Source organism: Marmota monax, unplaced genomic scaffold (genome assembly GCF_021218885.2).
Source record: "Marmota monax isolate L192 unplaced genomic scaffold, Marmota_monax_Labrador192_F-V1.1 WCK01_AAM20220418_F8-fsc00062, whole genome shotgun sequence".
NCBI classification, from domain to species: domain Eukaryota; kingdom Metazoa; phylum Chordata; class Mammalia; order Rodentia; family Sciuridae; genus Marmota; species Marmota monax.
In genome coordinates, this window is record NW_026695221.1 from 5,792,934 (window position 1) to 5,808,438 (window position 15,505).

General features: G+C 36.4%; 1 protein-coding gene across 2 annotated transcripts in view; it reads left to right on the forward strand.

Moving 5' to 3' along the window:
- Positions 1-15,209, forward strand: part of Prdm10 (PR/SET domain 10) — a 94,557-nt gene extending 79,348 nt beyond the window's left edge. For both annotated transcript variants that reach the window (XM_046432753.2, XM_058575235.1), the window contains exons 20-24: positions 386-556; positions 3,230-3,370; positions 4,478-4,655; positions 8,963-9,066; positions 10,994-15,209. In XM_046432753.2, coding sequence (XP_046288709.1) covers positions 386-556; positions 3,230-3,370; positions 4,478-4,655; positions 8,963-9,066; positions 10,994-11,197 — 798 coding nt within the window. In that variant the 3' untranslated portion in view covers positions 11,198-15,209. The remainder of the gene's footprint in view (positions 1-385; positions 557-3,229; positions 3,371-4,477; positions 4,656-8,962; positions 9,067-10,993) is intronic.
- Positions 15,210-15,505: the final 296 nt, after the last annotated feature.

The following is a 15,505-nucleotide window of genomic DNA, read 5'->3' on the forward strand; positions in this document are numbered from 1 at the left end:
GTATATGACTAGGAGAGCGTTTAACTTCCTTTGATGCCCATCATATTTATAAATACTCATCTTATTATTTTAATTGGCTGCAAATAGAGCCCATTATCATTCAGTTTGCTATATAAGGCATTATGCTTGTGATTGGGTCTCCTAGTCAGTGTTTTCCAAAGCTCTCTGTCAAAGAAGTAGCAAGGAATTCTCAGTGTTACTCCTTCACTGCAATATTATCAGAATCTCTAGGGTAGCTCCGTTGAGCAAGAGATAGACACTCAGGATTATTTTGTAGTTCCATGGTCCATTGGCATGATTAATTAAATTTTAACAGGATTTAAGAGCACTGAAAGAGCTACAGTCAGTAGTTTATCAACTAAAGTGTTCTGTGTGATTTTTCTAGACAACAGACCTGCTAACCCAAGCGATGACAGAATTGTCTCAGACCTTAACAACTGATTACCGAACACCACAGGGAGACTACCAGAGGATTCAGTACATCCCTGTGTCCCAGTCTGCATCTGGGCTCCAGCAACCTCAGCATATACAGCTTCAAGTGGTACAGGTGGCCCCGGTACTGTGTGACATTTACTTCTGTTTGTCTTTAAAAGCATCATATTGCTATTAGCCAAGATGGTAGCTAGAGTCAATGAAAGCACCCAGGTCTCAGAAATGGACATGGGCTCTACATAATGTGCTTCTGCATGGAAATTCTGGATCTGGGGAATTTGTAAAACACCATTGCTACCGTCCTTCCCAGGGTGATGCAGGCTCTGGACTTGGCAGTGTAAAAGATTTCTTTCTATCCTAGTCAGGAGATTTTAGGCTCTAGCATACATAGTGTGCAGGTACTAATGACACCTAGCCTCTTATGAATCCTTGTGCTGTAGCATCCAGGTTGACTACTTGATAATGCACTAGTTTGATTAATCCCTATTTGGGTATCAAATGGCTTGTATCATTTGAGAGGTTGTAAAATATAATTTTGATTCAGTCTATGACTATTTATTAGTATCTTTTTAGTACAGAATTTTAACTATGTTCTTTCTACTAGATAATGAATAGCTCATTCTTACTCATTAGGGAGCAAAAAGAAGAAATCCTCTCAGAACTATTGTTTATTTATTTGTGTGTTTGTTTTGGTAGTGAGGCTTGAAATTGGGTGCTTTACCATTGAGCTACATCCTCAGCCTTTTATTTTTTTGAGACAAAAGTCTTGCTAGGTTGCTGAGGGCCTTGCTAAATTGCTAAGGCTGGCTTTAAACTTGCAATCCTTCTGCCTCGGCTTCCTGAGTTGCTGGTATTACAGGAAGGCACCACTGTGCCTGGCTCTTTCCTTCGCTTATGCTGTGAGAATGTATATTCAAAACACAAATGGACTTGTTGCTTTGAAATCAGCTGGTTTTGAAAATTTCAAACCAACATGGAAGTTACCACTGTCATTCACTATTCTTTTTTGCTTTTGCAGCACTGGGGATGGAACCCAGCGCCTCATGCATATTAGGCAAGTGCTGTACCACTGAGCTACATGCTTAGCCTTTTAAATTTTACTTTGAGACAGGATCTCATAAATTGCCTAGACTGGCCTTAAATTTGGAATTCTCCTGTTTCAGCTTCCAAAGTAGGTAGGGCTAGGATTACAGGCATGTGTCACTGTGCCTGGCAACGATTCTTTACTCTTTTTTCCCCCCATATGGAACAGTTATTGGCTTTATGCTAAGAATCTATGAGGCCCTGTAGTTTTGTGTTAAACATGATGTGAAGAAAGGTGAGGTGGTGCATGCCTATAATCTCAGTGACTAAAAAGTCTGAGGCAGGAGGATTGCAAATTTGAGACTATCCTCAGCAACTTAGTGAGATCCTGTATCAAAATAAAAACTTAAAAAGGGGTGGGGATATAGGTCAGTAATAGAGCATTCTCAGGTTTAATCACCAGTATCACAAAAGAAAAGAACAACAACAAACATTCCCATGATATGTATATATATTGACTCTGGGAAAAGGGGCCAGCAATACTTTGGCTAGATTTTCAAACATGTTTGTGATATGTAAAAGGTCAGGGACCACTGTTTTAGTGGGTCTGAACATAAAAGCACTACTGTTATCTTCATTTTTCAACTGTTCTAATTAAGACTACTATTAAAATGGGCACCCACATTTGGAAATAATTATTGGCAGATCTTTTAAAGTAATTCTTTTTTAATGAATAGCCAAGGATTTCACGTATAATTTTGTACCCAGAATCATACAGTAGGTTGGCAACATTTAATTTTAAAGGGAGACAGTATCAGTATAAAATATATTATTTTTCACTAAAGCTTTAGTATACATTTTATACTGATGAATTTATTATGATTAAGAGGCACTTCTCTCAAGACACTATAATAGTTTTGTGTATAACTGCTCATAAAATGTGGAATTTCTTGGGCTGGGGTTGTGGCTAAGTGGTAGAGCACTTGCCTTACATATGTGAGGCACTGGGTTCAATTCTCAGCACCACATATAAATAAATGGATAAAATAAAGGTCTATCAACAACTAAAAAAATGTGGTATTTCTTATAATTTTTTGTTTTACTCTTGGAATAATACTTTTTATATTGCTTTTATAGATATAGTTACAAGAATACCTAGTGATAGCATATACCAGGTAGTGATAAACTAAAAGCAAGTTCTCTTCCTTGGTCTCTTTTAACTGATAGGACACTAAATTAATGAAATTTAAAGGAAAAACATTGTTGGTTTCTGAGAGATTCTCATGCAGTTTATTACTGATATTATTATCATCATCATAATTATTATATTATAGCACTGGTGATTAAACCCAGGGTTGCTCTACTACTGAACTACATCCCCAGCTCTTTTCACTTCTTTATTTTGAGAGAAGCTCTTGCCAAATTTTGAGACTGGCCTCAAACTTGCTCCTTGTCGAATAGTTGGGATTACAGGTGTGTACCACTGCACCCAACTGTCATGTAGCTTATTATTACGAACCATATTTTTCTTTCTCCTTGTCTTCCAGAATTTTAGTACCTTATATTTTAGAAGCATTTTTAGAATTTTAATCATGGACAGCTTGGCTTAGAGGTGTGTGCCCTCTGGGAGTGCAGTGTACAGCATTAGATTCTGAAGCATCACTTATTCTTCTATTGAGACATTATTTTTAACTGAACTTTTTCTCTGGTAAGATTTCCCTTAACTTCAAGTGATATATATTTGGTTTCTGGGCCTGTTTTTTTCTCCCACCAGGCCACTTCCCCTCACCAGTCTCAGCAGTCCACTGTGGATGTTGGACAGCTCCATGATCCTCAGACCTACACACAACATGCTATCCAGGTGCAGCACATCCAAGTCACTGAGCCCACAACCTCAGCCCCGTCATCATCCCAGGTATCTTCTCTATGGACTGTTCAGAGGAGTTAATGTGGCCTCAAGGACCATAAGGGAACAGTAAAGACATTATCCAAAACTACTGAGATTATGTTGTTATTTTTGGACCTCAATTAATAAGTCTTACCTTTGCCTCCAATTTTTATTTTAGTAAGGTGTATCCAGTTGCATTAAGTTATTAACTTCCCCTGTCCCTGTGGAACCCTGTGATATGATATCCTAGAAACAGCACTAGCTTTTCTTCTCATTTTAAATGGCATTGCTAAATTGCTTCTATGATTTGGAACAATGACTTTGTGGAGTACTACTCTGTATTGTGTTTGCATGATTGAGTCTGTCACTGAGATATTAAGTAAGCATGGGAGTAAAGAGGAGAGGGAAGTTATATATAGCAGACTATGTAGAAATTATGTGTGGATGTGGTCTTTGAATTAGGTCTTGGGGGGTATAGAAGCATTGTGATCTGCATAAGCTCAAGTTGTGAGTAAGAATACAGAGTTGTGAAATTGTGGTATATTAGAGGAAACTGAGTGATTCTATTTAGGAATAGGAAATGATGTTTGGAAAGAAGTAGGAAAAGTAGCTTGGAGCTGGATTCTGGAGGACCTTGAATGGCAGATGACAGAGAATGGTCCTATCTGATAGGAGTAAGCCTCTACACCAGATGTCTGAATGCGTCCCTGTGTTTTACTCCACAGCCAGGGTGGGATTATTTAGCACAATTTAATGGAAATTGTGATCTGTGGGTTATATTTTCATTTGGATCCCAGATTAGTTTTGTGACATAGGCAAATTATTTTACTTCTCATTTCTTTTAATCTTATATAACATATGCAATTATGCTTTCATTCATTTATCTAGAAGGTTTATTGAAATTAATTTTTTGGATACTTCTGTAGATTATCTTCTGAAAACAAATTAGAATTTCAGGGTTTTGATTGCTTTTTTGTTCATTCCATTCTTAGTTAAAAATATTAGTACTTTAGCAGTGATATACTTTGGCTTATAAAATTCATATTATTCTGCTTTATTTCCTTCAGTTATTTGCAGGTCTTAGATCTATAGAAATTTCATAATTTCCTGCTTTTGTTTTCTCCCTCTCCCCAGGTGGCTGGGCAGCCACTGAGCCCTTCCGCTCAGCAGCCTCAGCAGGGGCTCAGCCCCTCCCATATACAAGGCAGTTCTTCCACACAGGGGCAGACTCTGCAGCAGCAGCAGCAGCAGCAAAACTCCTCTGTGCAACACACGTACCTTCCCAATGCTTGGAATTCTTTCCGAGGCTACTGTGAGTGAGAAAAATGGGTACAGTGTTCATGGGCTGAACCATCTCATCAGCTTTATAATAGGTTTTTAGATTAAAATATCAATTGGGCATTTTTTTCACTCTATGGTATATATATTTGAATGAGTTTCATTACAAAATTCAAGGCAGCATTTTGATCTCAGAAAGCCAGTTTGATATAATGTTTTCAGAGACATTAGGTATGTTGATAAAGTAAGTATAGGTAGGTGACTTAAATAGAATAGATGAAGAGAGAATATGTCAATGGTAATGATTCATCCCTTCCATCAATAATTATTAAATATCTATATATTAATCACTGTGCTGGACCCTGGGTATACAAAGATTCATGTTGACATTAATATCAGTAATGCTACACAATAATGTCAATGTCAACAATAATTTTTAAAATTTTGTTTTGGTACTGGGGATCTAACCCAGGGACTTGACTTTAACTTTACCACTAAGCTATATCCTAGTTCTTTTTATTTTTTATTTTGAGACAGGGTTTCACTAGGTTTCTTAGGGCCCTGCTAAGTGGCTGAGGCTGGCCTTGAACTTGTGACTCTCCTGCCTCAGCCTCCCAAACTGCTGGGATTATAGGCATGTGCCACCATACCTAGCTGTAAGCCAACTTTCATTAAGCTCTTAATGTATGCTGAGAATGATTCTAAATTATGTATATCACATTCAGTATTGACAGCAACCTACAAGATAAGTACAATTGTTAATTGCATTTTACCGACAAGGCAGTTTATACTGTATTTAGACATAACAACTTATCTAAGAGACATAACTAGTCACTGGAGAACTAGAACCCATGCTGTCTGGCTCCAAATCTTACACTCTAAATTATCCTGTTGTGCTGTTTCTCTTAATAAAATAGTCTTTGGGGCAAAGGGATCATCATCTGCTGGGCAGGGTGGCACACACCTGTAATCCTGTCTACTTGGGAGGCTGATGCAGGAGGATGGCAAGTTTGAGACCAGCCTCAGCAACCTAGTGAGACCCTCAGCAACTGAGTAAGACCCTGTCTCAAAATAAAAAATAAAAAGGTCTGGTGATTAGCTCAGTGGTAAAATGCTCCTGTGTTCAATCTTTGGTACCAAAAGAAAGAGAGAGATAATCATCTAGCAAAGGAAAAAAATATATATATGTAATATATTATAAAACCCTGACATTAGTGTTATGGAAGAGTATCAGGTTAGCTGCCTGAAGTCAGAATAGGTAGAAATCAAGGTTGGAATGTAAACCTTGGGTGTGGGCTAGAAATATATGAGACTTTATTATGGAAAATGTGGAAGGAACAGGAAGAGAGATAACAGACCTTAATAGAAGCAAGTAGGAATTCTGAGCCCTAAGAAGCAGGGAAGTAGTGTTGATCTTTCTCTTACTATTGATGTCTTTTTTTGAGGGGCCCATCACTGTTATGGATGATCCATGGCTATATAACATAGATTTGCTGTGGAGTCAGATTTGAGCTCTGCCATTTAGTTATTTTGAAAATCTGTTTATTAAATACTGGTGGTTCCAATGAGGGCCAAATCTAGTTTCTGGTCATAGAAAGACACTCTGACTCCAGAGTAAATACCAGTAGAATCCTGGGAAATAGACTGATATTTATGGTTAGTTTAATTCCTATGAAACACAGTAAATGATAAAGATATCCAGCTATCTATGGTTATAAAGTATAAGCTAACATTCTAATATGAAGATAAGATTCTGGAACTGAGATTTTTTATCATAAAAAAATTCCAATATTATGCTTGGGTAGAATAGTATAATGAACCCCCGTACTCATCCTTTAGTTTTAGTAGTTACCAAGTCACATCCAGCTTCGTCTCTATCCCATCCTTCTTTCCCATCCTCCAACTCAATAATAATCCATTGTATCATTTCATCCATACATAGTTTAGTATATATCTCTAAAATGGAAAAGTTGACTGGACATGGTAGTACATACCTGAAATCCCAGTGACTCAGAAGACTGAGGCAGGAAGACTTAAGTTCAAGGCCAGCCTCAGCAATTTAAAGAGGCCCTGTTTCCAAGTAAAAATAGAAAAGTCTGGAGATGTAACTCAGTGGTAACATGACCCTGGGTTCAATCCCTATTACCAAAAGAAAAGGGAAAAAACCCTAAAATTAAAAAGTCTGGTGTTTTTGTTATTTGTTGTTGTTTGCATGTGTGTGTTGGGAAGGGGTGCAGTTTGTGCTAAGGATTGAACCTGGGGCCTTGCACATACTTAGCATGTGCTCTATAACTGAGCTATATCCCATTTAAAAAAAGACCATTTAAAAAAATATAACATTATCATAATACAACATTATCACACCTAAAAATAAATGACAATAATTCTTTAATCCCCTCAAATTTACTTCAGATATCCAGTCAGTATTCCTATTTCTTTGATGGTCTCAGAAATTAAAAAAAAAAAAAAACAAAAAAACTTTTGGTTTGTTCAAATTGGGTCAGAGGAGAACCAGACTTTGTCATTGTTTTTTTTCCTTGGTATTAGGGATTGAATCCAGAGGTGCTTTACAACTGAGCTACATTCCCAGATCTTTTTAATTTTTATTTTGAGAGAATATCTCCCCAAGTTGCTGAGGCTGGCCTTGAACTTGTGATTCTCCTGCCTCAGCCTCCAAAGTCACTGGGATTATGGGTGTGCATCACCAGCCTAGCATATTGTTGTTGTTTAATATACTTTCTTCTGTCTCTTTTATTTCCTGTAGACTGGCCATTAATCTAGAGGCTTGACTAAGTTCAGGTTCACACCACACCTGGTGTGTGTCCTTTCATCAGGAGGCATACAGTGTTTGGTTGTCTCTCTTTTTGTGATGTAAGGAGTCATTGATGTTTATTCCTTAGCTTCATTGTTTTATTAGGGCTTATAAAGTAGTGATATTTGGATTCTATAATTCTTCTTCATTAATTAGTTGGAAAAACATTTTATCCTAATTACCAGATGACTCTTGAGTACAGATTGTGTAGGAAAGGGAGGATAAATGCTTTTGATACACAATTAATCACCTTCATTTAGCAGTTTTCAAAATAATGAGTGGGTTTTCTAGTGTTATGCAAGGTGACGAATGAAGGATATGTATATGTGTCTTAGTGTCATTTTGTACTCATGAATTACAACACATGACATATTTGAACCTACTGCAGTATTTTCCTTATTGATGTTCAGATTATTTCATTTTTGCCTAGCAGGAGTCTCTTCAAACTGTCTCCTGCATCTTTCTCATATGACTCTATAAGCCCAAAACATGATGTTCCAGGCTTATCTTACCCATCTTCTGCTCAGAGCTGGAATCATCCATTTTCCCGAGAATACCTAATTCCTTCTAGCAGAAAATATTATTCAGAGACTGTCAACAGGGTGCTAGGGTAAACTTTGCTTTTGATTTTCTTTAATGACAATAATTCAAGTTGGATTTAGTTGTGATTACTATTTAGTTGTGATTACTGTGGATACATTTGTGCCATAAATTCAGACATGAATCTAAAAGCTAAAAATTTTGAGCTAAAAGATAAGCCTTTGTAATATATTTCCAGGTTTAAAAAATAGGTAAATATTTGTATTTGTGGATATTTGGAAGCCACATTTGAGTGGAGACGAATTAATTGTCTCTGATATTTAGTAGCTCTTTAGTAGTGCCTTATGATATGATTTATTCTTATCAGAGATACTTTCACTCTATCAAAAAATCACTGCATCCCAAGACTCTCACAGCAAGGAGATCTATGGGAAATAGCTCAGTGGGGACTATGAGCACTGGTTAGGTACAGATGGTTCAACTACCATGGTTCAACTTAGGATTTTCACCTTAATGATGACGTAGAAGCATAACCATATAACCATTCTGGGAGTTTTGTTTTTATTTTTGAGATATGATCTCTTGCTGTGTTGCCTAGGCTGATTTCAAACTCCTGGCCCAAGAGATCTTCCTGCCCCAGCCTCCTGAGTAGGTGGGACTACACCACTATACCTGGCTGTATTCTGTTTTTCACTATCAATGCAGTATTCTCTAATTTACATGAGATAGTCAACACTTTGTTATAAAATTGATCTTGTGTTAGATGATTTTTGCTCAACTTTAGGCTGTTATAAATTTTCTGAGAAAGTTTAAGTTAGGCAAGGCTAAGCTGTGATACAGGGGTTAGGTGTATTAAATGCATATATGATTTATCATGTTTTCAATGTGGGATAGATTTATTGGGATGTGACCCCCATCATCTAAATAAAGGAGCATCTGTATTTGTTTCTGGAACTTGTACTAAAAATTTGTATGTTTCCTATTTTCAGCATCTGAGATTCAAATGATGACACTTCCCCCAGGTCAGTTTGTGATTACAGACAGTGGTGTAGCAACTCCTGTCACTTCTGGCCAAGTGAAGGCGGTTACTCCGGTAAGCCACCCTGTCCAGAACACTTGTCACAATTTGGTCTTTATTTATTGCTTTATTCTATAGTTTCTCAGTAGATGATTTCTTGGAAGCTGTGTCTATCACTTAATCCTCTGCCTTGCTCTGGAAGCTAAACTATAGCAAATGCTTAACTAATAACTATAATGAGCCTCCTAGACCCATCCATACGATCACTTTTTTTTATACACTTATTGGAAATATTGCAAGTCCTCAAAACTATTGGTCTTCAACTGGGCTGGGAGAGAATAATATAATGAATCAATTATGGAGCTATTTTAAATAATTTACCCACTCCAAGGTGAAAAACATTGCCATAATATTTAACTTTGGCAGGGACAATATTGATTGTACCTATTCTTTTTGTTCTTCATGTGTTTGTTCTGGTCTGCTTCTTACATTTTAGAAAGACAGTACACAAATTTAAATTGAGAAAAATATTCTTGGGCTGAGTGTAGCTTGATGGTAGACGGCATGCTTAGCATGTGCGAGACCCTGGGTTTGATCCCCAGCTCCAAAAAAAAAAAAATAGTCTTGGATTAATAAGTTCTGGAGATCTAGGGTACAGAGTACAGATCTAGAATGGTGACTATAGCTTATAGTAATGCATTGTATAGTTGAAAATTACTGAGAGTAGATTTTAAATGTTATCACCACATACACACAAAAAGGTAAACATATGTTGATGGGTATACTAGCTTGATTTTTTTTTCTATTTATGTTAGCTTGACTTAATTATTTCACAATGTATACATATATCAAAACATCAAGACTGGGGTTGTGGCTCAGCAGTAGAGCGCTTGCCTAGTGAATGTGAGGCCCTGGGTTCGATCCTCAGCACCACATAAAAAAATAAATAAATAAAAACAAAGGTATTGTGTACAACTAAAAGAAATATTAAAAAAAAACAAAAAATCATGTTATATACCATAAATATATATAATTTTATTTTTCTTTTATACCTTTAAGATGCTGGGAGAAAAAAAGAACAATACTCTTCAGTGGCTTAGGGACATTGGGATAATCCCCAAGGGAAGATTATTTCCCAAGAGGGTGGTATGGTTGTCTAGTTATCTCAACATCCTGATATTTTATTTTTATTTTTTGTAGTACTGGGGATTAAATCCAGGGGCATTTTACCACTGAGCTACATACAAAAGCCCTTTAAAAATTTTTTTTTTTTTTTTTGAGACAGTCTTTTTAGTGGTTGATAATACTTTTCACAGATCTTGCGTTAGACTGGCTTTAAACTTGTAATCCTCCTGCCTTAGCCTTCTGAGTTACCCCTTCCTATACTCTTAATGTTAAAGTGAATATTTGATGGTAGGATATAATGACATTTTAAATGTCCTTACTAGGCAAAACAAAATTTTGCGACTAGTAATATTATTTTTAATTTTGCTGGTTTTTGAAGTCTTAAAATCTGGGAACCACTGATCTTGACTATGTGGGGGGCAGTCTGCTTCTTTAAGGATTCTTTATCACTTCTTTGATCCATTTTGCATTAATCTTAACATTTGATTGACGGCAATATTTTTTCTGAAATTCTAAGTTCTTAGGAACAGTACAAAAGTGCATATTTTCTTTGCCAGATAGGTTACTACCACGTGCAAATTTCTATATCTGAAGTTCTTCACTGTATGGTTTGGTAACAACAAAGGTAATTGTTGTTACCAAATGATACAGTGGTAATAACAAAGGTAATTCAAGTACTTCCTTGAATTATCATTGTATTCAGTTACTGTGACCACCCTATCCTCTCTAAAGGATATAGGTAAAGCATCTCTTATAGGTGTCTATTTTGGATCCCCTGTAACATTTCTTTGCATGTTTCCCTCTCCTCTCCTCTAGTAGCTCCTATTCCTCCCTCATAGGCTCTAAGTTTCTAAAGATCCTTCTTTTTCTGCTTTAGGGTCATTATGTATTATCAGACGGTCAAACAGAATTGGAGGAAAAGCAAACTTCTGCCCTTTCCAGTGGCGTCCAGGTTCAGACATCTGCACACAGTGACTCTCTGGATTCCCAAACCACCAGCCAACAGCAGACCACACAGTACATCATCACCACCACGACCAATGGGAATGGAAGCAGTGAAGTGCACATCACTAAACCCTAGTTTTCACCGTGGAGCTAGCGTGGAGCATTCACATCATGTATTTTCTCATTCATAAGTCTGAAGCTTCTGATACCCAGACCTCTTTTTTAAGATTTAGTATTCACTCAAAGAATTTGAAGACTACAATTTTGGCGTGCACACGCACGCGCACACGCGCGCGCACACACACACATATGTGGGGATTATTTTGCCAAGGTCTTCATTACCAAATTGACTCTTCAAGCCCTCAGAGCTTCTGCCATGAAATGGAGATCTTTCAGGGGAAAGTAGATTTCAGGATGGAGAAACTTTGTCTTGCTCGAGTTGGTTTTTTACCATACTGATAAGCCTTACTTTCCTTCATGGAAATATTAAGTGGCATATTTGTGTTCATACCAAAGGTGGAGACAGGCTGTGCCAAGTCCATGGTCATTGGACTTCTGAATTCCAAGCCATGGCACCAAAGGAGAATGGGCATTTCACAGGTGTGATTTAAATCAGGACTTGTAAGTTTGAGTTTTCAGTAATTTAACAAAGGGAGCTTACTGGATAAGAAAATAAAAATGATGAGACAAAAGTTTGACAGTGGTGTTCTGAAGGGAAAACTGTCATTTAAAATTTTCTTATTGCTGACTTTCTTTTCTTTTTTCTTTTTTTAGATAGGGGTGTTGCTATGTTGGTTAGGCTGGTCCTGAACTCCTGGGCTCAAGTGATCCTCCTGCCTCAGCTTCCTGAGTAGCTGGGATTACAGGCAGGCCACCATGATTTTTTTTTTTTTTAAATTTTCATATATTAAAAGACTATGGTTAGTGGTTGATAATACTTTTCACAGATCTTGGTCCTCAGCAGATTAGGGCAGAACCTCATGTCCTGATAGTTCTTTCTTTATTATTTCACAACGGTGGGTGGACTCCCCAAAATAGAAAAGACTGCTAGATGTTAGCAGAATTTAAGCCCCTACATGAAACTTTTGCCTTCCATTCTCTGGTTGCAGTTGTATTAAGGGCATATTGGTACCAAGAGAATTTACCCAAATTAAAACTATCCTGTGGGGGCGGGGGGCAGAGAGGGGGACCTGAAACACTGTCCTGCCTTGCAGCATCCATTTATCATTAATTGGTAAAAGTTGAATTCCTTGTTCTTACCAAGTATACATTTAACTCCCCCTGCCACTCTTTTTTTTTTTTTTTTTTGTGTGTGTGTGTGTGGTGCTGGGCTTAAACCCAGGGCCTCAAGCATGCTTGGCAGGTGCTCTAATAACTGAATTGCACCTTGAGCCCCTACATTTAACTCTTGTTCACAGCATTCAGTGTATTTTATTACTTTCAATGCTGTCTTAAAATGAACATTCTTTAAAGTTGGATGGAAAGGTGGCCTTCCTTATTTCTAAAGACTTTTAATTTTAAACATATTGTAACTCATCTGGACCTTTTTATGAGATGACCAACTTCACACTTAGGGGGAAATTAAAATGCAGGGACCATTTATAATATATGAGGATAATATAAAGGATCTGGAAGAAATTGTCTCTTTATGAATATTATACTGTCAGGTGGGAGAGGAAATGGTTTGTCTTATATGTGTTCCTGTTTAGTAGGAGTCTTGTGTGCTATGAATTCAGTGGGGAAAAGTATTTACCCTCTTTTTACTGTACATTCCAATTGTACCTGTGAAACATTTCAGTCAGTACATATTTTAACAACATTTTGTGACATGCATTTTTAGAATAATTATTGTATAGTGAATTTATCAATCCAGATCAAGAAGACCTAAATACGTTTAAAATGAAGTCAACTAATTATTTTATTTATATTTCTGAGTGAAAACTGGTTCTGTGAATTAAGAAGCATAGTAGCTTCTTTATGGTAAAGGTATCTTTCTGAAAAGTAAAAAGAATTCTTTTCTACTAACTTTACTAATATGTAGATCTTGCACTTTATTTTTGAGACCTCATTCACATAGCTATCTCTGAAAATTTGGGAACTAAGAGGACTTGAGAAAGATTCTTCAAAAATGTTTGGAAACTGAAAATGGACTTTCTATCTTTGGTAACAAAGAAGTAACATCGATATTTTCAACAGAAAATATTGACCTTGAGTCACAAAACGCAGACTCTAGTTCCCAAAGTTCCACAATGTAATGATTGTAAGTAGCCTATTGCCCTCTAGAAAGACTTGTTAGGAGGAGAATACTAGACTTTTCCAAAGGTCCAGTTTGGGTTTTTGTAACTTATATTTGGCCCTGTTGGGTTCTTTTTAATTTGATCCAGCAAGGAATCTTCCCTCTTCTCAGGAATAACTTATTGATTAAAATAAAAAATTATCACTGAATAGAATGTTCGTTTTATGCCAGTTATTTTAAGTTTTAAAATACACAGAGGAAGGTCTTGTTGAAGAACTTCGTCTCTTTCCCTTCTAAGTTTTTCCTTTGTCTTTTTTAGTCCTTATGTGGAATAAATTAAGACTCTAAAACTAACGTTATCAACCAGAGATGCAGGTGGCACTAAAGCCAAACAACATTTCTTTAGGATCAGGTATTGTGCACATTAATTCCAAGGTAATATTTTCAAAAGGACTTGGATTTGAAGAGATAGCAGAGTATAATTCCTCTGAAGACCTAATTTGGGAAACACGTATGTAGCCAATGTTTGTTTTGTGGCCACTCCCAAAACACACTGACACTGTAGACTTTATTCAGTGCAGAGTGATATTTTGGAGTAGGGTGGATATAAATTTTACATTTTTATTGTTTGATTTATACCCAAATAGACATTTCATCATGTAAAATTTCTGTTCTTCTGGAAAAAGTTTTTGTTTTGATCTTGAATTATTTTCTGACTTGGAATTATCCTTTCAGAAAAGTCTTAAGATAGCTAGGGCTAAAAAGCACTTCATGAGATGCTAAAGCTTACCCATTGGTTGAATATGTTGACCCTATCCTATTATTTAAATGTGAACATTTCTTGTACATTCAGTGAGTTATAGTGTTAATAGTCTTGTGCTATGCAGCAGGTGTAAAAATTAATAAATATATTTTTTAATAAACATGTTTTTTGTTTGTATATATAAAGCTATAAGAGCTACTGAGATGGTTAAACCCTTTTTTTTTCCTTTTAAATTTTACAAAAATTTCTGGTTCCCAATCAGCATTTAAGAAGCTTGAAAGGTTGCTACTCCATCCTACCAACAAGTAAAAAGTTGAAGAAACTGAAAAATTAACAACTTTTTAAATTTATTTTTTTTTAGAACAGGGATTGATCTCAGGGGTGTTCTACCACTGAGCTATACACACAGCCCTTTTTACTTTTTTCTTTTGAGATAGGGTCTCTCTAAGTTGCTGAGACTGGCCTCAAACTTGTGATCCTCCTGCTTCAGCCTCCTGTGTAACTGGGAATATAACCATGCTCCATTACATAAGACTCAACAACTCTTCTTAGATCCATCAGAAAGTAAGGTAACAGAACAAACTGCCACCCTCAAAATTGGAGAGATTGACAAGTGAATGTAGAATCTCAAACTAAAATCAGCAGAAATCCATGAACAAAAAGGAGTATGAGCCTCTAAGGGAACCATTGCCAGGGTAGGAAACCCTGAAGTGTAATCAATGAATTGCTGAAAGCTCACTGTGTACAAGCCTGAGACACAAAAGCTCCAAGGGAACCCCATCATTGGAAGAGAGGGAATCCACATTTTTTGAGTTTTACCTCCATAAACTTGACTAGGTTCTCACAGTGAATGAGAAAAATTCCCTCAAGATCCTGGAGAGATAGGGAAGAAGGAACCCTTTTGAAATATAGGAGAGCACTACTTTTTTTTTAGTTATAGATGGACACAGTACCTTTTTTTAAAAATTTTTATGTAGTGCTGAGGATCAAACTCAGTGCCTCAAGCATGCTGGGCGAGCACTCTAGCACTGAGCCACAACCCCAGCCCCAGAGCACTACTTTTTTTTTGGAAGATGGGCTTAATCATACTGTTCTCTTTATTTTTGTGTATTTGTGAGGATTTCCATAATAAAATATTTTTTAAATTGAGTTTTGTTTTGATAGTGTTATACTATAAAACATCAAAAATTTCCTTCTTTATGAAGATTTCCTGACAGAAAAATAGAATTTTCTGATGGACCATTAATTAGTACATTAACTTAAATCTTCTAACAGTTATTTAGAAACTGACAATGAAAAATAATTTTTAAAATATTGTACAAATTACTGTTACTATATCAATAAAAGACCACCAAAAGTTGGAATTTTAAGCCAAAAGCAGAAAGGTTTGATAAATCTAACATTAAATCTAGGTAAAGGTGTGCTCTAGAGTCATTAAGATCTAG